This window comes from Podarcis erhardii, assembly GCF_964252035.2.
Source record: "Podarcis erhardii genome assembly, chromosome: 8".
Classification (NCBI taxonomy): Eukaryota; Metazoa; Chordata; class Lepidosauria; order Squamata; family Lacertidae; genus Podarcis; species Podarcis erhardii.
In genome coordinates this window covers 1,064,708-1,088,058 of record NC_138499.1, presented here as the reverse complement: position 1 = coordinate 1,088,058, position 23,351 = coordinate 1,064,708, and the positions used below count along the sequence as shown (strand labels likewise).

The 23,351-nt window shown below is 49.2% G+C and overlaps 2 protein-coding genes across 4 annotated transcripts; both read right to left on the bottom strand.

Annotated features, from left to right (window-relative positions):
- Positions 1 to 853: 853 nt before the first annotated feature.
- On the bottom strand, positions 854 to 10,323 carry TMEM249 (transmembrane protein 249). Of its 2 annotated transcripts, none has more exons than XM_081874798.1 (6): positions 10,141 to 10,323; positions 9,766 to 9,948; positions 8,326 to 8,423; positions 6,744 to 6,936; positions 3,640 to 3,725; positions 854 to 1,073 (listed from the first exon to the last, which is right to left on the bottom strand). In XM_081874798.1, exons 2-6 carry the CDS (start codon positions 9,890 to 9,892, stop codon positions 918 to 920), a joined length of 660 nt encoding a protein of 219 aa, XP_081730924.1. In that variant the 5' UTR covers positions 9,893 to 9,948; positions 10,141 to 10,323; the 3' UTR covers positions 854 to 917. The 2 variants fall into 2 exon arrangements, with proteins under 2 accessions (XP_081730924.1, XP_081730925.1); XM_081874799.1 differs by having other exon boundaries at positions 9,766 to 9,945.
- A 781-nt stretch (positions 10,324 to 11,104) lies between these two features.
- On the bottom strand, positions 11,105 to 22,736 carry FBXL6 (F-box and leucine rich repeat protein 6). Of its 2 annotated transcripts, none has more exons than XM_081874306.1 (10): positions 22,698 to 22,736; positions 19,729 to 20,312; positions 19,286 to 19,441; positions 19,034 to 19,097; positions 18,279 to 18,410; positions 17,999 to 18,106; positions 14,322 to 14,435; positions 13,867 to 14,098; positions 12,597 to 12,846; positions 11,105 to 11,582 (listed from the first exon to the last, which is right to left on the bottom strand). In XM_081874306.1, the coding sequence occupies exons 2-10, from the start codon at positions 20,286 to 20,288 to the stop codon at positions 11,414 to 11,416; spliced, it is 1,785 nt and encodes a 594-aa protein (XP_081730432.1). In that variant the 5' UTR covers positions 20,289 to 20,312; positions 22,698 to 22,736; the 3' UTR covers positions 11,105 to 11,413. The 2 variants fall into 2 exon arrangements, with proteins under 2 accessions (XP_081730432.1, XP_081730431.1); XM_081874305.1 differs by lacking the exon at positions 22,698 to 22,736 and adding an exon at positions 21,538 to 21,702.
- Positions 22,737 to 23,351: the final 615 nt, after the last annotated feature.

Sequence of the window (23,351 nt, the reverse complement as noted above, 5' to 3'; positions counted from 1 at the left end):
AGTGACAATAAAGAGCCAGTGTGGTGTAGTGGTTAAGAGCGGTAGACTCCTAATCTGGTGAACCGGGTTCGCTTCCCCGCTCCTCCACCTGCAGCTGCTGGGTGACCTTAGGCCACTCACACTTCTTTGAAGTCTCTCAGCCCCACTCACCTCACAGAGGGTTTGTTGTGGGGGAGGAAGGGAAAGGAGATTGTGAGCCGCTTTGAGACTCCTGAAGGGGAGTGATAAAGTGGGATATCAAATCCAAACTCTTCTTTTCCAATTTCAAAAGTCAGGGATAGCAGCAACTACCAGAGAGTCAGACTTGACTGGCTGCTCCACAGGGCAGGGTTAAGCTCATCTTAAAGAAGAAGAAGAAGTTTGGACTTGATATCCCGCCTTTCACTCCTTTTAAGGAGTCTCAAAGCGGCTCACATTCTCCTTTCCCTTCCTCCCCACAACAAACACTCTGTGAGGTGAGTGGGGCTGAGAGACTTCAGAGAAGTGTGACTGGCCCAAGGTCACCCAGCAGCTGCATGTGCAAGAGAGGGGAATCGAACCCGGTTCACCAGATTACAAGTCCGCCACTCTTAACCACTAGGAGCTGGGCAACAGATAGGCTTTCAGGATGAATTTGGGTGGAGTTCCTCTTGGACCACTCCAGCGCCAGGAGGTTTTTGGGTCTGGTCATGCTGGAACCATTCCTCCCAGTTCCTTTGGGCCACCCACCCTCCTTCTCCCATTCCATGGAGATCTCCCCAGGATTGAACCTGGGCCGTCGTAGACACAAAGCAGCTCAGAAGACATCTGCTGATGGACAGAGAAGAAAGGAACCAGGCAGACCCTGGCAAAGGACACACTTTGGACACAATCATCACCCAGAACAGAGTGCCCACCTTTAATAGCCAAGCACACACACACACCCCTGCCCGCTCCCCTCACACACTCGTGTTGTCCCCGTAGTCCATGTCGTCATCGTCGTCGTACCTCTCCGGCGGAAGGTGTCTGATGACGTGACGCGTGGAGACATCCTCATAGTCAAAGAAGTTGAGGTTGAGGTTGCGGGCGATGCGGCGCCCCACGGAATCGAGAAGCTGTGGGGAGACACAGGCAAGGTGAGGCAGGTTGAGCAGGCCTGGAAGGATGGAGCCTGTTCTCTTCCCTCCAACTCTCAAAGGTGGGGAGAGCCAGGGGCCACCTGAGGCCTGCAGGGGAAACAGAGGGAGCTCCCCAACCCTCATTGCCCCTTCTGCTGGACCTCTGTGGTTACTTGACAGAAAGGCCCTTTTTACATACAGATGTGAGTCAGATCCAAAAGTGAAAATGAAGACAACGTCTGTGCTGGGAAGTGAACTCCGTCAAAAGCAGTAGGAGTAGACTTCAGACAAAATAGTGGTCCATTTATTTATTTTATTTTATTTTATTTTTTGAATTTCTATACTGCTTTATACTTTTAAGAAAAACCTCAAAGGGGTTTACAGCATATTAAATCAATCAAACATAAATAAAACAACCTGGAGAAAGTCAAATAAAGAGCATAGAGTCAAGCAATGTAACAGAAAATGAAAATATTACCATTGCAGGGGGTTGGAGTAGATGACTCTACGATTCTACGATTCCGTGATTCAGTGGGAAGGGTAATGTGAAACACGCCTCCCTTTCTCATTCAGAAATCTAACACAGGGGACTAAGCCTGCCCCCTTCAGAGATGTGGCTTGCCCCTTCTATACACACACACAGAGAGAGAGAGAGAGAGAGAGAGAGATGTTTATGATGGGTGACCAGAGGCTGCTGGTGGGCATTAGTGCTTAGAATTCCACGGCTAGATCCCAGGATTGGGGTGGGGGTCAGTAAAATAGTAGGTCTTATCTGAGAGGGTTAATTATATTTGGAATGCAATCATAAATACAGTTTACCTCCAGTTACGTAAACTTTGGGATATATAAGCGCCAAACCCGGAAGTATATTTTCAGGGGTTTGCAGCACACGCATGCGCAGAAGCACTCTAACGCTGCATGTACATGTGCAGAAGCGGCCTCCCAGGTTGCGAAAACCTCAGGATCTGGCCGGACCTCCAGAACGCATCCCGTCTGCAACCAGAGGTACCACTGGACTGTTATATAGTTAGCGGTCTGTGTTTGCCTGAGCTTGAGTCTGGACTAAGGGTTCTGAGCTCCTGTATTCTGAACCGATACATGTTATCCAATCACAGAGCATTTCAGGATTTGGGCCTCTGCCATTGGCCCTTAAACTCTGAGCCATGATTCGCAGCTTGGAAGTATAGACAGCCAATCATGTTGGGACTGGGAGTGGCCCAGGCGTTCAGGAATGTATATAAGCAGTTGCTTTGCCCCAGTTACGTAGTTCAAAAACGGTTCTTGCTGTTATCACTGTGCTTTGCCTCTTGGGACCCACCTACACCTCAACTACCTAAAGAGCTACCCAGGAGACCGACAGGAGCAGCGCCCCCTTTAAGAACAAGGAAAGAAAAATCAACATGCACACACCGAAGCACACATGCACACGAGAACCGACCACCAGGTGGCACATGTGCAATGTCTCTCCCTATGATCACAAAATGGTAAAGTTGGAAAAGACCCCGAGGGTCATCTAGTCCTACCTGCTGCAATGCAAGAATCACAACGGAAGCACCTGGGATGGTTTAGATCATACTGAAAAGGAAGTCGAGAAGCAGGTACTGGTGGAGTGTTGACGACAACCTAGAGAAATGTTGTGGCCCCATAGCTTTGTGAGAAAGCGTTGGATTTTTCTCCCAGTGTAGGGATTTCCCCCAGTGTAGGGATTTTTCTCCCATTGCAGGGGGATCAGAACAGGGGAGAGGCTGGATCCATCCCTGGGATCGTGGGTAAGCGACTCAGAGTGTCTTGAGGGTTTGCTGCTGTAGTTGGGAAATTTTGGTGTGTCAAACGTTCTTGCCCTGGTACTTCGCCTGGGGGCGTCTGCCTAGTGAAAGGACTCGCTGTGTTTTGAACTATTGATGCTGTGTGGGTATGGTTTTAGCTAGTTATATTTTACATTTTCCTAGAGGCAGAGGCCAAGAAATGGAGAACCATTTAAGGTTTAGGAATCTGTAGGGCCAACTTCTTTACTGCAGTTACCATTCAGATTGTTTTGGAAGGTGCTCCAACCATTAGGAGAGGAACGTGGAGTACAGTGGTGCCTCGCAAGACGAACGCCTCGCAAGACGAATGCCTCGTAAGACGAAAGAGTTTTTCGTTTTTTGAGTTGCTTCGCAAGACGAATTTCCCTATGGGCTTGCTTCGCAAGACGAAAACGTCTTGCAAGTTTGTTTCCTTTGTCTTGCAAGTTTGTTTCCTTTTTCTTAAAACCGTGCATTCAGGGGGTGCAGTTGCGACTTGACTTCGAGGAGCAACTCATAGCACGCGGTGTGGTAGCCTTTTTTGAAGTTTTTGAAGCTTTTCCAAAATCCGTGCTTCGCAAGACGAAAAAATCGCAAGACGAAAAAACTCGAACGAATTTATTACATCTTGCGAGGTACCACTGTATCTACATGTATATCAGGCCAATAAATGCATCAGATATCAGGTATGTGAGGCTGGACCTTTGGTCCTCCATCTGCCATGCATCTGGTCAAGACACAAAGCCCTATAACTGGCCCAGTAAGGGCCCACCCCATACCTCAAACTGGTCCGTCAGTGCAGCCAGGGTGAGCACCTCCAGGCGGTATCCATTGATAATGAGGCTGTAGTAGCGTTTTCCGTAGGCTGGAATGAGGAGGAAACAGAGCGTTACTATGGAGACTGCCATTGCTCTCCTGGTCCAGGATGTGGGGTGCAAAACAGATTGATGTAAATCACCTGTGTGGGGTAATTGATAAAAGAATTGGCTGGATCCCTAGATCCAAAGTGTGGATCTTTAGAAAGAGACCCCAGCAGAGTATTAAAATCACAGTATCATGCAGCGCAGTGAAGCATGAGGAATAGAGGCTGTTTGACATTTTAAATATCCTGTTTACAGGACTCACCCTCTCTCAATAAACAGACCACACCGTTAGTAGGTTTAAATTATGGGTAGGCAAACTAAGGCCCGAGGACCTGATGTGGCCCAATCACCTTCTCAGTCCAGCCCATGGACAGTCCAGGAATCAGCGTGTTTTTTTACATGAGTAGAATGTGTCCTTTTATTTAAAATGCATCTCTGGGTTATTTGTGGGGCACAGGAATTTGTTAATTTTTTTTCTTCTTCTTCAAAATATAGTCCAGTCTCCCACAAAGTCTGAGGGACAGTGGACCAGCCCCCTGCTGAAAAAGTTTGCTGACCCCTGGTTTAAATGCTTTACTTACAAACTCTAAAAGTCAGATTCATGTGTTATCCCATGCAGCAGCAAGAAGAACAGAGGCTCTTCTTCAAACATCAGGAAGAACTTTCTGGCAGTAAGAGTTGTTTGACAGGTTGTGAATTCTCCTACCTTGAAGGTTTTAAAGCAGGGGCTGAATGGCCATCTGTCATGGATGCTTTAGCTGAGATCCCTGCATTGGAGCGGGTTGGACTGGATGACCCTCAGGGCCCCTTCCAATTCTATGATTCTATGATAAGCCTTGGGCTTACAAAATACAGGAAATTATTTCTGAGCACGTGGTCAGGGCTTGAAGCAGTCAAGCCCAGACATGTTGCCTGGTCAGTTTCACATGGTGGAATGAGAACTTCACTTCCTCCTCCACGTGAGGTGAAGTCTAGGAATAGCACTCTGTGGTCTTAACCCCTTCATGCATTAACTAGTCCTAAGAATGCTAGTTACCTTTGGCTGCACACAGGAGCGGCCATAGCTGTCATACCAGGTGCAGCTGGTAAAAGGCACGTTGTCTAGCCATGGAGCAATGAGCCTGGGTCCAGGAGCAGCCCAGAGCGCATGCCTCCTCCTTCAGGGGCTGATGGGGGTTACAGTCAAAAACAGCAGCGCAAAGGCTTAAGTGAAGCTTTCATAAGAACATAGAAATAGCCAGCTGGATCAGGCCCATGGCGCATCTAGTCCCGCATTCTGCGGCCAGTTTGCTACCGGCTCAAGTCCTAGGTGTTCCTCATACAGTAGTACCTTGGTTCTCAAACGCCTTGGTTCTCAAATGCCGAAAACCCAGAAGTAAGTGTTCTGGTTTTCTAACTTTTTTTCGGAAGCCGAACGTCCAATGCAGCTGTTGGTTATTGTTTCCGGGGCGCCTGCACCAAGCCGCGCCTTGGTTTTTGAACATTTTGGAAGTCAAACGGACTTCCGGAACGGATTAAGTTTGACGCTTTTGCTATTGATTTTTTGTTTTTGAGGCTTTTTCGGTTAATTTGTTTTTGTGACTGTGTGGAACCCAGTTCAGCTACTGACTGATTGATTGTGTGACCGCAGACCGCAGGATAAAAGCCCCCCATCCAAACAATGACTATAATTAGTGCAGGTAAGAAAAAATAATAATTTTAACTTTTATCATCTACAATACTGCCTTATTTATTTCATAGTACGGTACATTGATTATTGATTTCATTTTATGGATCAAGGGTCTCAACAGAGAGTAAAATTCATGTTAAATTGCTGTTTTAGGGGTTGTTTATAAAAGTCTGGAATGGATTAATCCATTTTGCATTACTTTCTATGGGAAAGCACGCCTTGATTTTGGAACGCTTTGGTTTTGGAACAGACTTCCGGAACGCATAAAGTTTGAGAACCAAGGTACCACTGTATATAAACCCCATAGCAGATAGGGACCAGTTAACCTGTGTGTCCCCCGCTTCAGTCTGTGGAGCTGGCACTGTTTCAAGTGCCACATCGCCCTCATTCAGCACTTGTAAGAAGTCTTTTAGTGTGGCAGCACCTTCACCTTGGGAACTCCCTGCCTCTTGACACTAGCTAGGTGCCCTCACTGTAATCTGATTTTCTGATTTCTCTTATTTCCTGAAAGCAAGCCTAGCCAGACTTGTAGAAGCTGAATCGTGTCTTTTAAACCTATGGTTGAGTTTTCAATTTTGAATGCTTTTAAATATTTGTTATTAGCAATCTTTTACTGATAATGTCCACGTGCAATTTTAATCATGTGCAGGCTGCTCGCAGGGTAAAACTGTAAAAAAAAGCTCACCAACTTTGGGGTAAAACTGTAAAAAAAGCTCACCAACTTCAATCCTAAAAAAAGCTCACCAGCTTTGGTCAGCCCTCACGCATGTTCACTTCATCAAATCTGGCCCTCTTTGAAAAAAGTTTGGGCATCCCTGGAGGTTTTATTACCATCAGATGGTTATTAAATGTTATTAGTTAAAATGCAAAAATAGGATAAGACTGAGTGGGATTTAGCAAGTAGCTTAGCAGGGGGGAGAGATTTGAGGAGAGGTGTTATGTACTGAGTTGTATAGGATACAAAATGCAGCAGTCTGATTGGTCCTAGAACAATAGGATTCAGAATGCAGCAGTCCGATTGGTCCTAGAACAATAGGATCCAGAATGCAGCAGTCTGATTGGTCCATAGGAGCCACCCAATCCAGCTCCAGGTGGAAGTGAATCTGCAACCTGATTGGCTTACAGGAGAATTCCGGAATTAGCCAATCCCGTGGGGCCCACTGTGTAAATAATGTGTATAAAGCTTACATTCTGGGGGAACTTCCATCCCTCCTCGCCACTATGAGCTGAATAAAGAGCATGAAATCCACTCTCGACTCCGAGTATGTTTCAAGAGGGAAGGCCTGGAGGTAACGGGAGAGGAGGAGGAGGAGTTTAGCCTTCTACATGCCCCCCCCCATGCTGGTGGTACCATCGGGCTGGGCTATGAGCCGCACGTAGATCTGATGCAGCGGTCCCTCCTGCCAGAGGATGCCTTTGATGTAGAACTGGTAGACCTCCTTGATGTGGTTGATGATCAGCCGGCGCTTGTGGATGTTGCTGATGGACAGCCAGAGTCCGGTCAACATGCCAAAGACAAAGAAAACTGTGAAGTCTTGAGTGCCCTGAAAGGAGAGCAAAGGGCCCAGGCAGAGAAGGTGAGGGGTGCCAGGGGGGAAATGAAGCTTAGAAAGAGGTCCATCAGCTGGAGAACCCTGCTCCTCATCAGGGTCAACCCGTTGCCTCCAGGAATCTCAAAAACAGGGGAATGGAAGGCAAAATCTCTGCCCTACAGCTGCTCCTCGGAGCCAGGTATTCACCTGGACCAGCGTCCCCCAGCCTGGTGCCGTCCAGATGTTTTCAACCGCAACTCCAGTCAGGCCTGAGCCAAATGGGACTGGTGAGGTTTGCAGTACAAAACATCTGGAGGGCACTAGGTTGGGGTATATTCGTCTTGGCAATCATTTTTTTTTATTTCTATGTTTTGCACTGTCTGTATTGTGAGCTTACAGGTCAGGTGAGCCAGAGGGGTCATGATGACCGAGATGTATAAAATTAAGCAGGACATGGATATAGTTGATACAGAAACGCTAGAATTTGTGGACATACGATGAAGCTGAATGTCTGAAGATTCAGGGCGAATAAAAAGAGTTAAGAGTTAAACTGTGGAGGCAGGGATGGCCACAAACTGGGGTGGCTTTCAATGGAGAAGAGGGGTTCTTGATGGCTCCTAGCCTGTGCTTTTTTCTGGGGGTACGCAGGGGTATGCTTAGCCCTAAGCATTTTGTGAATCTAAGTTTGGACTCATTGAAGGGAGACCAGGATTCTGGACTAGATGGGCCATTGGCCTCATCCAGCAAGCTCTTCCTGATACCAATTTGTACAAACACACACGCGCCCCATCAACTTCACAGAAGAAGCACAGTTGAGGCTATGTACTTGATTGCATCAGTTCCCTAGATGCAAAATGGGACCAATGGTGATCTGCCTTACAGGACAACTCCCTTTTATATTCCTATTCAAGTCTGTGAATGTACAGTGGAACCTCAGGTTGTGAACGATCCGTGCGTGAGGCACGTTCGCAACCCGCAGCGTTCGCAACCCTGTGCATGCGCAAAGCACGAATTAGCTCTTCTGCGCATGCGCAAGCGCCAAAACCTGGAAGTAACCCGTTCAGGTGCTTCCGGGTTTCGGCGCGTCCTTAACCTGAAAATGCGTAACCTGAAGCATCTGTAACCCAACGTACCACTGTACCTGGTAGTTCGTGGAGGAATTAGCTGGTGCCCAACTGCAAAACGGTGTCAGGGGAGACAACAGAAAGAAGGCGAAGTCAAGAGAGCAGCGAGGGAGGAATGTGAGTTAGCGCAGTCGCACAGACCCTTTGTGGTGTGGGCCAAGTGACTAGCTCAATACTTTCAGGGGAAATCTGTATTCCCACAGCAGGGGAATTGCGGCAAGACAAATACATCTCGTTGGTACCTGGTTCTCAATAGTGGCAAGAATCATGTGCCTACCCGTGGTGATTTGAAGTGAAGTATGCTGAGCCCCAAAGAAAGCAGGAAAATCACCAGTCCTTTCCAGATCATGTCCTTGTAATATTCAATCACAAACACTGTGGGGGGGGGAGGGAGAAAGGGCAAAATTCAGGACTAAGCCCCACGGAGCTGAGCTACAGGCCACCACATCCCGGGCTGAACGTCCCCAACCTCCCTCCCTCAGCCCAGGCCACAGAACCCAGCGTCCCCATGGCCAGAGCTGGGGAGCACCCAGAACACAAAATTAGAGCTCCTGATGCGGATAAAATTGAAATTGTGTTGCATATTTCAATGACACAAAACATGCGACAGCGGAGAACTGTTTAGACACCTTTTTATTTGGGTGAGCAAACTAAGACACAGACTCCCCCTTGCTATCATGAAGATATTCTGAAACACGGAAGTTTAAGCAGCTAAGTTTCCCTGCCTAACCCCAGACATGCATCTTGAATGAGAGTAACTCCGGAGAATAGCTCCCTGTCTTCTCCCGTGTCAGAGACAGGAATAGGGCTGGGTTTGTGGGATGAAAATAGATCTGACCCATGTGTGGGTAAATTAACAAAAGAACCGGCTGGGTGCCTGCATTCAAAATGTGGGGCTTTGCACACTCTCAAGGGGGAGACAGCCCCCAGCAGGGTTAAAAACACTCTTAAGTTAACCAGCAGCATAGTGTGAAATATGAGTTATTAGACCCTTCTCCATATCCCATTTAGTCTGCCTTAAAACACGTCCCCTCTCTCTACCCCTGTAGCAATGACACACAGTGTTAAGTATGTTTAGAGGCTTTCCTTACTAAATCCAAAGGTCTGATTCAAGCACTGATCCATGCAGCAGCAAGGGATAACACAGGCAGATTACTCTTGGGTGCAAAATGCACAAGATAGTTTCAAACATGTAATCTGAACTTGCTGCAAGTTCAGACATGGCTGGAAGAGATAGGTAGCCATGTTGGTCTGCCATAGTCAAAACAAAATAAGAAAAATTCCTTCCAGTAGCACTTTAAGAGACCAACTAAGTTTGTTATTAGGATGAGCTTTGGTGTGCATGCATGAATCTCTAAGGTGCTACGGGAAGGAATTTTTTTATTTTGTTTTTATGGCTGGAAGAAAGGAAGAGAAGCACTTTCACTTCCCTCCCTCACAGGGGAGGCATGACCTAGCTGAGTCTAGGAACATGGCTCTGTTGTCTTAACTCCTTCATGCATGAACTAGCCCTCATGCACAGTTATGTTTGACTGCAGCTCCCAACACTGGGGAGGCTGGGGCGGGGGGAGATACCATTTGATAGTTCCCTGCGATGTGTGCAATGGTTGCTAGAGCAGACTTCAAGCATAACGGTGGCCCGTCTCAGGCAGTCCTCCAACCGTCCTCAGCACAATCAAGAAGACCCAAGAAGCCTTCCTAAGGCTTCGCTCCTCACCTTTGGGTTGCTGCACTTGGAACGGGAAATACTTGTTCTCCTTGAGCAGCTCAGGCAGGTTTTTCTCTCTGCTGGCAAAGCTGCAATGCCAGAGGACCAGGGGGCCCTTGAGTATAGCCTTGGCCATCCTGCTGGGTCTTTAAGGGAGTGTCTCTGCACTTTCTCCTTCCTGGAAAAGAACTGCTGGGGAGAAGAGGGAGGACCCTCGTCACGTGCCGGACAGACTGTGGCTGCAACTCCTATCAGCCCTTTTTGAATATAATAATAATAATAATAGTAATTTATTATTTGTACCCTGCCCATCTGGCTGGGTTTCCCCAGCCACTCTGGGCGGCTTGCAAGAAGGATGGTAAGCATTTGCAGATTCTTACTTACCCCTTAAGAATCTGATTTCCTTTCCTTAGAAAGACTGCCTCTGTCTTTCAGAGAAGGTGTTGCTAAAGAAAAGCCAGGACCAAAAGCCAGGACCAACCAGTGCCCAAATTATTTCTGTGCACCTTTTTCCACCTGGTCCTGCAGCAGATGTGGGACAGTCATGGGACAGCGTCCATAGCAACGGTGGCCAACAGAATCCCTCATCCCCATGGAAACCAGGTTTACACCGCAGACAAGACCACAGCTGCTGCCCTCTGCAGAATCACGGAGGAACGTGCTTAATTCAAGGAGTGACACACACACACACACACACACACACACACACACACACACCCCGTGCCTCCCTCTTCACTTTCTCCTTCCCAAGAGCTGCACATAAGACCACATCTCACCAACCTGAATGGGAAGCTTGCTAAAGTGGAATGTCATTCATTTATTTATTAAAAACAGTTGTATACCACTGTGCCATAAAAATACGTATCAAAGCGCTTTAGAGCAGTAAAACATAAACCAGTACAATAAAAGCCATGTTAAGAAGATAAAAACAGACATCCATTGACTATTGTGGAATGATGTATTCTTAATTGCCTGCACAGGCCTGGCAGAACAGGAAAGCTTTCAGCAGGCATATGAAAGTTGGCACAGAAGGCACTAACTGAATCTCTAGTAGGAGAGAGTTCCACAGGACTGGGCCAATGACACTAAAAGCTCGCTAAAGGATCTTCTAAATCACATCCCTGACATGGGTAGGCAAAACAAGTCAACATTCAATGGCAGCAACTTCCCCCGGATGTTACAAATAGCAGCTCCCCCTTATCTTCCTAGTCTAGATTGGACAAAGTGTTTTTAGGGGGTCCAGGTGCAAGGATAAGAAAACATCCAGAAGTTGCTGGATAACTCCTGTTTGAGCAACCAGCTTTCTACAACCCAGGCCCAGAGAGAACACAGAGTCATACCCACTGTGCAAATTTTAAAAAACTCTTTTATTCTGGTAGAGTTTGGAGCTACAAACAATAGAAAAGACAACAGAAATAAGTTACAAAAAAGGTGGGGACAGAGCAAGTAGAATGTTTCCCCTCCCAGTAGTGCAGCGAGAACATCACAGTCTCTTTTCTCCTTGCAAGGGACAGATCCTGCACCTCTGCTGCCTTGAGAAAGGTGTAAGACCCCTCTGGGAAAGGTGTAGGTGCTGAAAAGGACAGGAGCTTGGCTTGCTGAGGCAAGGAGAGACAGAACTGATCCTCCTGTTACGGTATTCCTGGAGAGGCAGCTGCTACGAGGCATCTCCTGGAGTGGCTGGCTCTTCCGAGCTGGTCAGGAGCTGCTGCAAACACTGCCGGATTTCACCGTAACCCCGGTACACCTTCTTCATGCCCCGTGGCAAATGGCGGCAGGATGACAGGTTGAGGTAGCTGAGAGCAGGGCAGCTGGCAATCAGGGTGCTTATGGGGAAAAGGAAAGGAGATCAATGTTAAGCTCCTTCTCAACCTTTCTGGTGTGGGGAATTGGCAAAACATTAGATTATCACAAGGCTACTCGTAATATGACAGTCAGTAACAGGAAGAAACACCAATAGGGTTCCAAAGGGCCGACATGCCTGTGCTTTTCCCCTGAAGGCCACAACTCTGATCAACCCAAAGCTTGGAGAAAGACGCACATGCCTTCCAAAATGTCTCAAGTGGATTGAAAACAAGAGATTCCATAAATGTGAAAACAGTGCAAAGTTCCTCCCAACTACTCAGGAATGTGGCTTCCGTCCCATCGGGGACAGGGGGCTTGTGGGTGGGAAAGCTGGCCTGAAAAGCAGCCATTATTCAGGCCGGGCCTGCCAACAAGTGAATTCTGCAGGGTGCAGCATTCCGGGCCTGGAGCTCAAGCCAATGGATTGTGGTGGGTCTGGGCACTCCCAAGGCAGACTTGCCTGCCAGGCAAATCGAAGCCACCGCAGGGAGCAACATTCAGCAGAGGTCATGTTGTGAGTGGCACTTGCTACTTTTTGGCCTAACCATAATGCTACACAAACCAGAAGAAATCCACCGCCTCTGCTTTTGTACTGCTGGCAGTCATCTACACATCTGCCTTTCAGCACCAGACAGAGGCTGTTTTCATTTCCCCAAAGATCCAGATAGTGATGAAACTGTTTTTGACTACTGCTGTTTTATTTTCTTAAAAAAATTATTACGATGTATGTTTTAAGCCATAGTGAAATTGTTTGCTTGTTTTTACTTTGAAGGGTTATGGATATTAAATGATTATATAGATATATTCAACAGTAGCAAGACACAGCCCAGAAGTGGTTCTGTCCAAAGATTCTCACCTTTCCTCTAAGGAAGGCAGCACCCAAGTAGTATATAAGTGGCCCCCACATTGTTTTCCTCAAGAGTTGAAGAGAGCTGGGTTGGGACCTAGTTGGAGGAGGGGGAAAGATGATCTCAGGGAAAACCCCCGCGGCTCACCTGACTGTATGGAGGGCAGCCTTGGTTCCTGTGAGGTTGAGGGAGCGCAGGACTGGCTCCCCTCTGGCGCTGTCTCCCTGAGTGAAGGCAGCCATTGCTTGCTCCAGGTCACTTTCGCTGAAGCTCTGGCCGGTCAGATCCAGCTCTCTCAAGCTGTGGTTCCACTTCCAGGTGATGAGGGGGCTGCCTTGGAGGGGCAAGTGCAGGTGGCTGGCACTACAGTACAGGCCCAGGTAGAGTTGCTCTAGGTCTGGTGTAAGGAGGGATAAGCGTAGTGACAACAAGGAAACGTACAATGATTAAATGATAAAATCACATGATACAACCGCCAGGTGGATGTTTCTGACACCAAACAGGGTTGGAAGGCCAAACTCATTATCCAGTGATAAAGTCACGTTTCACTGAAACAAATATCATCGCTATCGCCACTGCTTTTGACTGGGGCAGTCCTGTTTTAGATAACTTCTAAAAATCCCATGTACCATCCTCTTGCCATAAACTGCAGGCCGGACAACTCTGCTAAGGGCCCCTTATGAGGTGGCCAAGAGGACCTCCCTACACCCAAGATCTGTGTAGTCGCAACTTCATGTGCCTGAGAACTCTAAAACTACACATGACAAAAGCAGAGCTGTGTGCTCCACACACACACAATTTACTTCACTTGGTTTTGCATTCAAATTCCCCTTTCCCCTCGCTGAGTTCTTTTGTCTTTTGGGGGAATAAATGCCTGAAAGAATGACTGCACAGAGATAATCCACGCAGAAGGGGAAGGCTCAGCTTCCTCCACAAACAAGGCACCCATATTGAAGAGGAGACCTTATTCCCTCAGGCAGCAGCCCAGCAGTACAGTGGTACCTCAGGTTACATACGCTTCAGGTTACAGACTCCGCTAACCCAGAAATAGTGCTTCAGGTTAAGAACTTTGCTTCAGGATGAGAACAGAAATCATGCTCCGGTGGCGCAGCGGCAGCAGGAGGCCCCACTAGCTAAAGTGGTGCTTCAGGTTAAGAATGGACCTCCGGAACGAATTAAGTACTTAACCTGAGGTACCACTGTATTAGGTAATGATTCAACTCAGCACAAGGGAGCTCCTAAAAGGAGGAGTCCCAACACACAGGTTATAAATGACTGAGCCAGGTCTTGCTTTAAACAAGCAGATTTGCCAACTAAGGTAAGTATGCGCATGAGTGATGGGATGATGGTGATGATACTTAGGCTGCCCAGAAAGTGGCCTAGAAAACACAGAGGCGACAGATCCTTCCACACCCACCTGGACAGGGCAGCAGCTCCAACCCCCTGGGGGTGACACGGAAGCAGCCGCGCAGGTCGAGTACACGGAGTCGGCTCGAAGTGCACAGGATCCGTTTCAGCATGCTGTCGTCGACGAAGGAGAAAGAGGTTGTGGCCAGGCACAGCTCCTGCAGCTGCGGGAAGCCGGGGGAAGTGGGAGCCGAGCGGGGAATGGGCTTTGGGTAGCAGATGAGGTTGAGCAAGCGCAAGACCTGGAAGGAACAAGCAGAACAGGAGGGTGAGGAGGGCAGCCCTGAGCTCTGAATTACTCATCAGCCACAGGGCAAGGAGACACCAAACCCTGATCTCTTGTGACCTCCGACCTGAACCCATGGGAGTCAAGGTTAGGTGACTGTGGGGTGCTCCAAGGTCTCCCTGTTACACATCTCAGAATAAGAGAAGGCAGCCCCACAACCCCAGTTAATCCGCACACACCTGCAGCTGTGGACAAGCTACTTGAAGCTGTTCAATCGGAAGCTGGAAGTGCTGAGTACTTTGCTCTATCTCTGTGTTCACCTCTAGAAGCTGCAGTTCTGGGCAGCTGCCATTCTGGAAAGCAAAGTCAGATATCAATGACAACCGAAAATGGCACTGGGGTCCAGAAGGACCAGTTAAAACCATGAGAAGGTCTGATCCTGCACGCCCACCAGCCTAGCCTCAGACAACAGTGGGGTACGAAGTCAAGCTTTCTCTAAAGATCTCAGCTGGTGATCAGTCTCGCTTGGACTACTGCAATGCGCTCTATGTGGGGCTACCTTTGAAGGTGACCCGGAAACTACAACTAATCCAGAATGCGGCAGCTAGACTGGTGACTGGGAGCGCCCGCCGAGACCATATAACACCGGTCTTGAAAGACCTACACTGGCTCCCAGTACGTTTCCGAGCACATTTCCAAGTGTTGGTGCTGACCTTTATTTTATTTTTTTAAAATAATATTTATTGAAAATTTCCAAATATGACAAAAAAAAGAAAAAGAAAAAACAAAACATTTACTTTACCTTCTTTTCATTAACATCTTTCCAGGACTTCCCCACCCCACCCCCTCTTGTATTCCAATTCCTTCAGATGAATTCAGCAAGTTCTTACCCCAAATTTTAAATTTATTATCATTAACCCAAAATTAAGAACATTTTTTTTTATCCCCTAGAATCGACCCCTTTTCCCTTCCACGAGTTCCCTTCTTTAGTATACAGAACAGAATAGAATAAAAAATAAAAACAATGTATAATTTTACACCCTTTGGATTCCAAATTTCCCTCCCCCCTTTCCCGGTTACGTTCCCCAATGTCCATCAAAGTCTGCTGCCGTCCTGGAGATCCCACGTCTAGGCCCGAATCCCTCACAGCTGCACTTTGCCGTCTTTTTAATAGTCTTTGCCATCTTTTTGGTCGTTTTTAATTTCGAATCTCCAATCTTGGAAGGACTCTGTGTCGAGGAGGTCCATTTTTTCCATCCAGATCTCTATATTTAGGAGTAAAAACTTCCAATTTTATTTCTTTAGGCCTTTTCACTCTGGATGTCCCAAATGTTCCCACTTCCAGCTTTGTCCATTTCTTGTTATTCTCTTTCCTCACTTTCCTCTGGTTTCACTGCAAAAATGTTCTAATTCCAAAAGCTTCTAGTTCCTCTACAGAGGCTATGTTATTCAGGAACAAAACCTTACGTCAAGTCCCTTCCATTCTTCAATAGATAAATCTATTGTCTCCTTTAGTGTAGAGACCTCTGTAGACAAAATAGTGTTCCATTTCTGCAGTTTTCCCAGGAGATAAAAAGTCCTATTCAATTCCATGCGTACAGCAATACTTGTAGTGTCCCAAAGCCCCTCTAGAGGGATTATGGTAGCTCAGTTTCCTTCCAGATCACACCCAACAGTCAAAGTAACTTGTTATCCCTTGTTTTTAACAAATTATATCCAAATTGTAACAAATGTAACCGGCAAAGTCCTGTAACAAAGTTCTCTTTTTATTCTTCAACTTTGACAGCTCCTTTGACAGCTGTCAAAGCTTCTATTTCTCCTCACCAGGCACTCTCACGGATCGCTCCCGGTTCCCGGGGGGGGGGGGGTTACGTTTTAGCTCACACGTCCCACTTTTCTCCTCCAGCACAGTCTTATAATTTTCCGTCGTGAAATTAATAACCTTTATCAATATAAAATAGCTCTCGATCTTATTTGTCAAATCCTTTGCTTTAAATCCTCTACAACAGGGGGGAGACGGACTTCCTTTTTGCACCTCCCCCGCTCATTCCGAATTTTTTTTAAAAAAAATTCCTTTTAAATCTGATTTTCCCAATTACTCACGGGTTGTTCTTTTTAGTCCAAATTTTCAATGGAAGAAGTCAGCGCTCTCCGTCGAATGGCATGCGGCTTCGCTCGGCAGGGGAAGCGGAGGACTCATAGCACCACACCACCCCCCGTCCCCCGCTCCGTAGCCTTTAAAAAGGCTCCTTTGCGGGTCGGGGGGGCGCAAACGGTGCCCGCCGAGTCACCATGTCCATGGGTTTCAGCACCCATGGTTTTTGAGGGTCCCCGCGTCGCCGGCGCGGTAGGATCCAGCCCCTGCCGGGCAGGCTCCCTCCGGAGCTCAGAGGGAGTCCGCCATTCGGCGATGGCGCCAACCCGGAAGTCGACCTTTAAAGCCCTAAACGGCCTCAGTCCAGTATAACTGAAGGAGCGTCTCCACCCCCATCGTTCTACCCGGATACGGAGGTCCAGAGCCAAGGGCCTTCTGGCGGTTCCCTCCCTGCAAGAAGCCAAGTTACAGGGAACCAGGCAGAGGGCCTTCTCGGTAGTGGCACCCGCCATGTGGAACACCCTCCCACCGGATGTCGAAGAGAAAAATAACTACCAAACTTTTAGAAGACATCTGAAGGCAGCCCTGTTTAGGGAAGTTTCTAATGTTTAATAGGTTATTGTATTTTAGTCTTTTGTTGGAAGCCGCCCAGAGTAGCTGGGAAAACCCAGCCAGATGAGCGGGGTATAAATAATAAATTATTATTATTATTATTATTATTATTATTATTATTATTATTATTATTATTATTACCAAATACCAGGAAGTGTTCCTTCAGACACCCTGAGCCAAAGCTGTTCTTAATACAGTGGTACCTCTAGTTACGAACTTAATTCATTCCGGAGGTTGTACATGATTAGAAGTAAAAAACTGCATTTTGAATTGGGGCCGGAAACTGACTGTGAGCCAATGCAGCTCAAAAAGAATGTTGGTCAACAGATGTTGGACATCCAAATCCTATTGGCTTCAGCCACATGGCCAATGGCTAAGCTTGATGGGAGATGCAGCCTCTGCCCCCCCCCCCATTCCTGGTTTAAGAATATTTACACCCAGTATTTCCATTGACAAGTTCATGGGAGGGGGGCTTGGATAAACTAAATGCTTTAAGCTGCTAGGGTGGACAAGAGTCAAGCATTCAGGTGGTTTGCCTCAAAGTTTCCTAGGATCTTTTTCACATCCTCAAGCTGAACAAACTGAAAAAATATGCATCACAAAACCTCCAGAGTGTAGTCCTTAAGAGACTTCCTTTTTTGGATGTGAGCTGCAGTACTCCAACTACACATCATTAAAATCATTACATTTTTATACAATACTCCTAATGGGCAAAGTTTTTGCGCACATTGCGCCCTCTCATCTGTCTTTACAACTCTATGGAGTTGGCCACCCTGGAAGAGAGGTACGTGACAAATGAAACATGACCCAGAGAGTCCATTGGATAAGCAATTCTGTTACCTTGGTTCTTCCAGATCTACATCCAAGGCTCTACCCCTTGGACCACACTCTCTCTCCAACCCTAACCTTAGGAACAAAAGTGCTACTATGAGGCCAACTGAATGAGAGACTGCAAAGCACTTTCTTTCCAAAAAATGGAAAGGTTTTCAAGCACAGCCTAAGGATTACATCTGCTGGGGGTGTTTCAGTTCTGCATGTCCCACACTGAGTCCCAGGGCGCTGAACTAAATGCACTATGCACCCACTCCAACTCTATCGTTTGTGAGCTGCCCCTCCGGGAGGATTGCTCCCCAGCCAGAGATTCAACATTGTTTACAATAGTTATTCTGTGACAAGCCCATCCCTGCATGGGGTTTCAGCTAAGTTTACCAAAAGCACAGAAAAAATGGCATTCAGCCGACTGCTGTACGTTAACCATAAATGGCGGATCCGAGAGCCAGCAGCTTCCAGAAAGCTGACCACGGCCGAAGGGTCAACCTGGAAACGCAGAAGAGAGACATCGGTTATGGAGCTCAATATTGCAACCAATCTGCAGCTGAACATCTACAAGAGAAGGCAGTGGGATCCAGGTTCAAGCCATTGGGATCCAGGAACTCTGCCCTCTCCTTGAGACACTACCTTGCAGTTGCCGAGCACAGCCACCATTCACCTGAGAATTCTGCAAGTTCAGGCTTTCCAGTTGCAGGCAGCTTCCAGCCAGTGTGCACAGAGACTCAGTGGTCACCCCACGGCAATGGGACAGCTTGAGAGAAGCAAGGAGTGGGCAGGATTTGCCAATTGCCTAAATAGTCCAGGACAGGAAAGGGAGATTAGTTGACAGAAGATATCTTGCCTCAGGTGTCAAGGTGTTCTACATATTAAGAACACATTAACCTTGCCTCTGGCATCAATGTGCTCTATACATTATGGAAAAACACAGCATTATATCACAATAATTAAACAAAACGGCAGCAGTTGTCTTGTTTTGCATCTTTTGCCCACTTCCAAAATTTGGGTTTTTGCATGCCAGTAAAAAGGATGCGGGTGGCGCTGTGGGTTAAACCACAGAGCCTACGACTTGCCGATCAAAAGGTTGGTGGTTCGAATCCCCATGATGGGGTGAGCTCCTGTTGCTTGGTCCCTGCTCCTGCGAACCTAGCAGTTCGAAAACACATCAAAGTGCAGGTAGATAAATAGGTACCCCTCTGGCGGGAAGGTAAACGGTGTTTCCGTGCACTGCTCTGCTTCGTCAGACGCGGCTTAGTCATGCTGGCCACATGACCTGGAAGCTGTACGCCAGCTCCCTCGGCCAATAAAGCGAGATGAGCGCCGCAACCCCAGAGTCGGCCACAACTGGACCTAATGGTCAGGGGTCCTTTTACCTTTACCTTTAAAAAGGAATAAGACTGCAGTAGCCTCACCCACCTTCAGGACAAAAGGCACGTGGCTTTTCCAGTGGCAAAGAGCAAAGTCTCGGAGGTGAGAAAACCTGCAGGGAGCAAGTGCATAAAATGATTCCGCGTTCCGGACCTGATGCATCTAGGCTCCAGAGGAGCAGGGAGACGGATAGGGAAGCCACAGAGTCACTGCCAAAGAAAAGGCGGTGAAATCTGGCAGGTGACGTATGCTCCTCACATTCAAAGACTGTATCCCCCACAAAGAAAAGCAAATACTCACCGGTTGGCAACCAGCCACCCCATTGTGTCTAGGACTTTCTTCTCCAGAACAGAATGTTTTTGGCCTGGGGCAACCCAGCAGTGGCCAACAGTCACCTTCTGCCAAAGCACAGGGTTGGAAGCCGCTCCATACCAGAGACGGCACACGCGAGCCACCCTAGAGATAAAACCAGTAATGACTGTCACGTCTCACAGGGCCACTGGGCATTACAGCTACTCACTGTGAGTATCTGGAAAAATAATGCATGCTCTATGGCTGCCTTTGCCAAGCTGGTGCCCTCCAGATGTTTCAGACTACAACTCCCATCAGTCCCAGCCCACACAGCATAGTCCAAACCACAAGGCCAGGACCAGGTTGACAAAGGCTGCTCTGTGGGATCTCTTGCTTCTCCTCAGGCCAGATGCTTTCCTGCCCCTCGGCTGCGGCCACTGCGCCCCATTTACCTACAGAGGAACGGCACTGAGCCTTCCGATGCCACAACATTGTGGAATATCTGAACCAGGATCTCCACTGGGAGGCACTCGCCCCAGGAACTTCCAGTTGCTGGCTGGGTGCTGAGGGGGAGTGCCTTGCTTTCTTCCCCTTGATCCTCAGCAGCCACACGCCGGTTTGCCAAAGTCTCTCCTTTTACGCGTTTCCTCCTGTGTGGAAGCGCCTGCTTCTTCAATCCCTTCTTCTGCTTCTGCTGCTTCTGCTTCCCCTTCTTCTTGGGCACTTTCCGGGGCGGCCGCTGTCGTGCCTCCTCCACGTTGGAAACTATCAGCAGCATGTCATTGTCCGTCTCGTGCACAAGGTAATGAGGGGCAACTCTCCGAGGGGCTTTGCGAGCCGCCTTCTTCTTCTTCTTCTTCTTTGCTGGGGCCTGGCCGGCAAGCCCCGCCTTCCCACTCACTTCTGCCCCCCTCTTGCGGGGAACCCGTCGCAGAGAGGAGGGGGGCATCCCTGGAGACAGCTCACTCCCTCCAGGCTTCTCATCCATGCTGGCCGTCTCACTTATGATCATAAGGGGGTGTCCACTGAATTCTTCCTGGGGAAACGTGAAAGAACAACCATTGTGGCAAGAAGGGATAACAGAATTTATATACCCCTGGTGGTTATACAGTCCTACCTCGAGTTGAAGTAACTTCAAGTCAAGTATTTTTGGGTTGCGCTCCACGGCGACCTGGAAGTAACGGAGAGAGTTACTTCCAGCTTTCACCGTTCACGCATGCACAGACGCTCAAAATGACATCACGCGCATGCGCACAAGCGGCAAAACATGACCCGTGCAGATGCGTCTTATGTTTATTTCAGGATGCGAACAGGGCTCCGGAACGGATCCCGTTCGTATACAGAGGTACCACTGTACAGTTCTTTCCCCCAAGTTATCCAAGTCCTTGAAATGTACTATTTCAGTAAGTCATAAAGCAGGCCTGTCTCATTATTCCCACGCTGTGTGTGCGCGCACAAACACACACGTGTCCATGGCACTTGCTTAAGCCACATCATGAGCTTATGGCTCAGCTGAGCTGGGGCTTCCACCTCACAGGCATTCCTAGCTCCTATTTGCAACTAGAATCTTCTCCACATTCAAGGAAGTCTAAGGTCTGACTCTGACCGGCCTTGCCGAGAGCAAGAAGCCACCCCCTTCTTTATTATGGCCACACCTGAACCACTGAGGATTACAGGCTTCCTGCTGCCAGGGCAGAAGCGGGTTGAAGCCACCTTCCAGAGCCCCCTTTCCTGCCAAATGCCAACGGAGTGGAGATGGGAGGGGTATAAATAATAATAATAATAATAATAATAATAATAAATGCCTATAGGGCATGAGAGAGTAGCTCTTCTTCTTCCCCCGGTGCCCAGACGCTGCCTCATCCAAGCCCCGTCCCTTCACTCCTGCCATCAACACTCAGTAGTGGTTAAGAGCGGTAGTCTCGTAATCTGGGGAACCGGGTTCGCTTCCCCGCTCCTCCACCTGCAGCTGCTGGGTGACCCTGGGCCAGTCACACTTCTCGGAAGTCTCTCAGCCCCACTCACCTCACAGAGTGTTTGTTGTGGGGCAGGAAGGGAAAGGAGAATGTTAGCCACTTTGAGACTCCCTACGGTAGTGATAAAGCGGGATATCAAATCCAAACTCTTCTTCTTGCTTTGGCTGAGGAAATCGCAGCCGCCAAGGGAGCCAGGTGCTGGGGAGTTTGGCCCTGTTGTAAGAATTTTAAGGTCATATATATATATGTGTGTGTGTGTGTGTGTGTGTGTGTTCATAAATGTACCAATGTCTGGAGCAGCACAGGGAGACCTTCCTGAAACCATTTTGACTCCCTGAAACCATTCTGACTCCCAAACTGGCCCAATGTTTTCTCTGCAAGGAGGGAGGGGGTGAGGAAATCTCCCCATTGTCTCAGGAATTGGGAAATCACCATCTCAAAGGAATGGCCAGACTACCAGGAAAGGCAATCAGATAAGCCATTATCAGATAACCTGCCAGACAGGAAAAACAACAGCACTCAAATTTCTGTTGTAGACCGCCTTTTCTGTGGTGTAGGTATGATGTATCTGGGGGTGGTCTTGAGCTCCAGGGCAGGGAATTTAAAATGTCTATATAAGGCCTTGCGCACCATTGTTCTGGGTCCCTCCTCCTTCTCCTGCGTGTGGTGAGCGAGGACCCTGTTGCAACAGATCAATGAAGATCTGGCTTACTAGCTGCTTTGCTTCTCAATATTCTCTGGTTGGCCTCTGTTATCTTCTCCTACCAATAGGGAACCTATGTAAGGACTCTAGATGGGCTCTTGGATACCCCATAAGGGAGTAAGGGCAGATTTTGTTTATAATAATAATAATATAATAATAATTTATTATTTGTACCCCACCTATCTGGCTGGGTTTCCCCAGCCACTCTGGGCGGCTTCCAACAAAGATTAAAAGTACACTAAAATGTCACACATTAAAAACTTCCCTGAACAGGGCTGCCTTCAGATGTCTTTGACATCTGGTGGGAGGGAGTTCCACAGGGCGGGAGCCACCACCGAGAAGGCCCTCTGCCTGGTTCCCTGTAGCTTTGCTTCTGGCAGGGAGGGAACGGCCAGAAGGCCCTCGGAGCTGGACCTCAGCGTCCGGGCAGAACGATGTTTACACCCCAGTGCTGGGCCCAGGGCACCCCGGAGGATTCTGGGAAGGAGGAGCTGCTCCTTGCTCCTTGGTCCAGGGCGCCGCGGGGCATTGTGGGAAGGCAGCCCGGGCTGGGAGGCGCGCAGGGGATGCTGGGAAAGAGCCGCGGAGGGGCTCCTGAGGGGAGCGAGCCAGGCGCCGCGGGGCATTGTGGGAAGGCGGGGGCGGCGGGGGCGGCGGGCGCGGGGCATTGTGGGAAGGAGCTTGTCGGCGCGCGCGGGGGATGCCGGGCCGGGGGCCGAGCGGAGGCCCTCCGCGCGCTTACCTGGCCCGCGGGGCTTCCGGCGCGTCCCCTCGGCCGGGGCGGGGCCTGGGAGGGGAGGGGGCGGGGCTCCCGGAGGAAGGGGCGGGGCTTCCGGCGAGGGCGGGGCTCCAGGCCCTCCTCCTCCTCCTCCTCCTCCTCCTCCTCGTGGTCGCCGCCCAGGCCGCCGGCCGCGCGTGGTGGGTCGCCCGTAAGTGGCCCTCAGCCGCCCCCGGGGTCTCCCTCCCTCCCCCCTTCCCTCGGGGTGGGAGCTGGGCCTCCGAGGAGACCCCCGGGGGGAGCAGCAGCAGCGGGGGGGGGGCTTCGCTTTCCGGCAGGCCGGGACCCCTCGAGGTCATCCAGCCAGCGGGGACGGGGGCGGGGCGCCCCGTGAGTGGCAGGTGTCCCTCCCTCCCTCCCTCCGAAAGGGCGCCCCCCCGCCGCCGCCCCCTTCCTCCTTGCCCCCTGCAGCAGCCCCGGGAGCGGGAGGCGGCCGGCGGGGTCGGGCCGGGACAGGCGCCCGGGGGAGGCCCTTCTTCAGGAGGGGGGCCCCGTCTGCCTGCCCGCCCGCCTGGCGCAGCGCCCTTGGGCCCCCCGGGACGCTTCGGGGGAGGCCGCAGGCATGGCAGGCAGGGGAGAAGTGTCCTTAGGAGTATTATTATTATTCTTAATAATGGC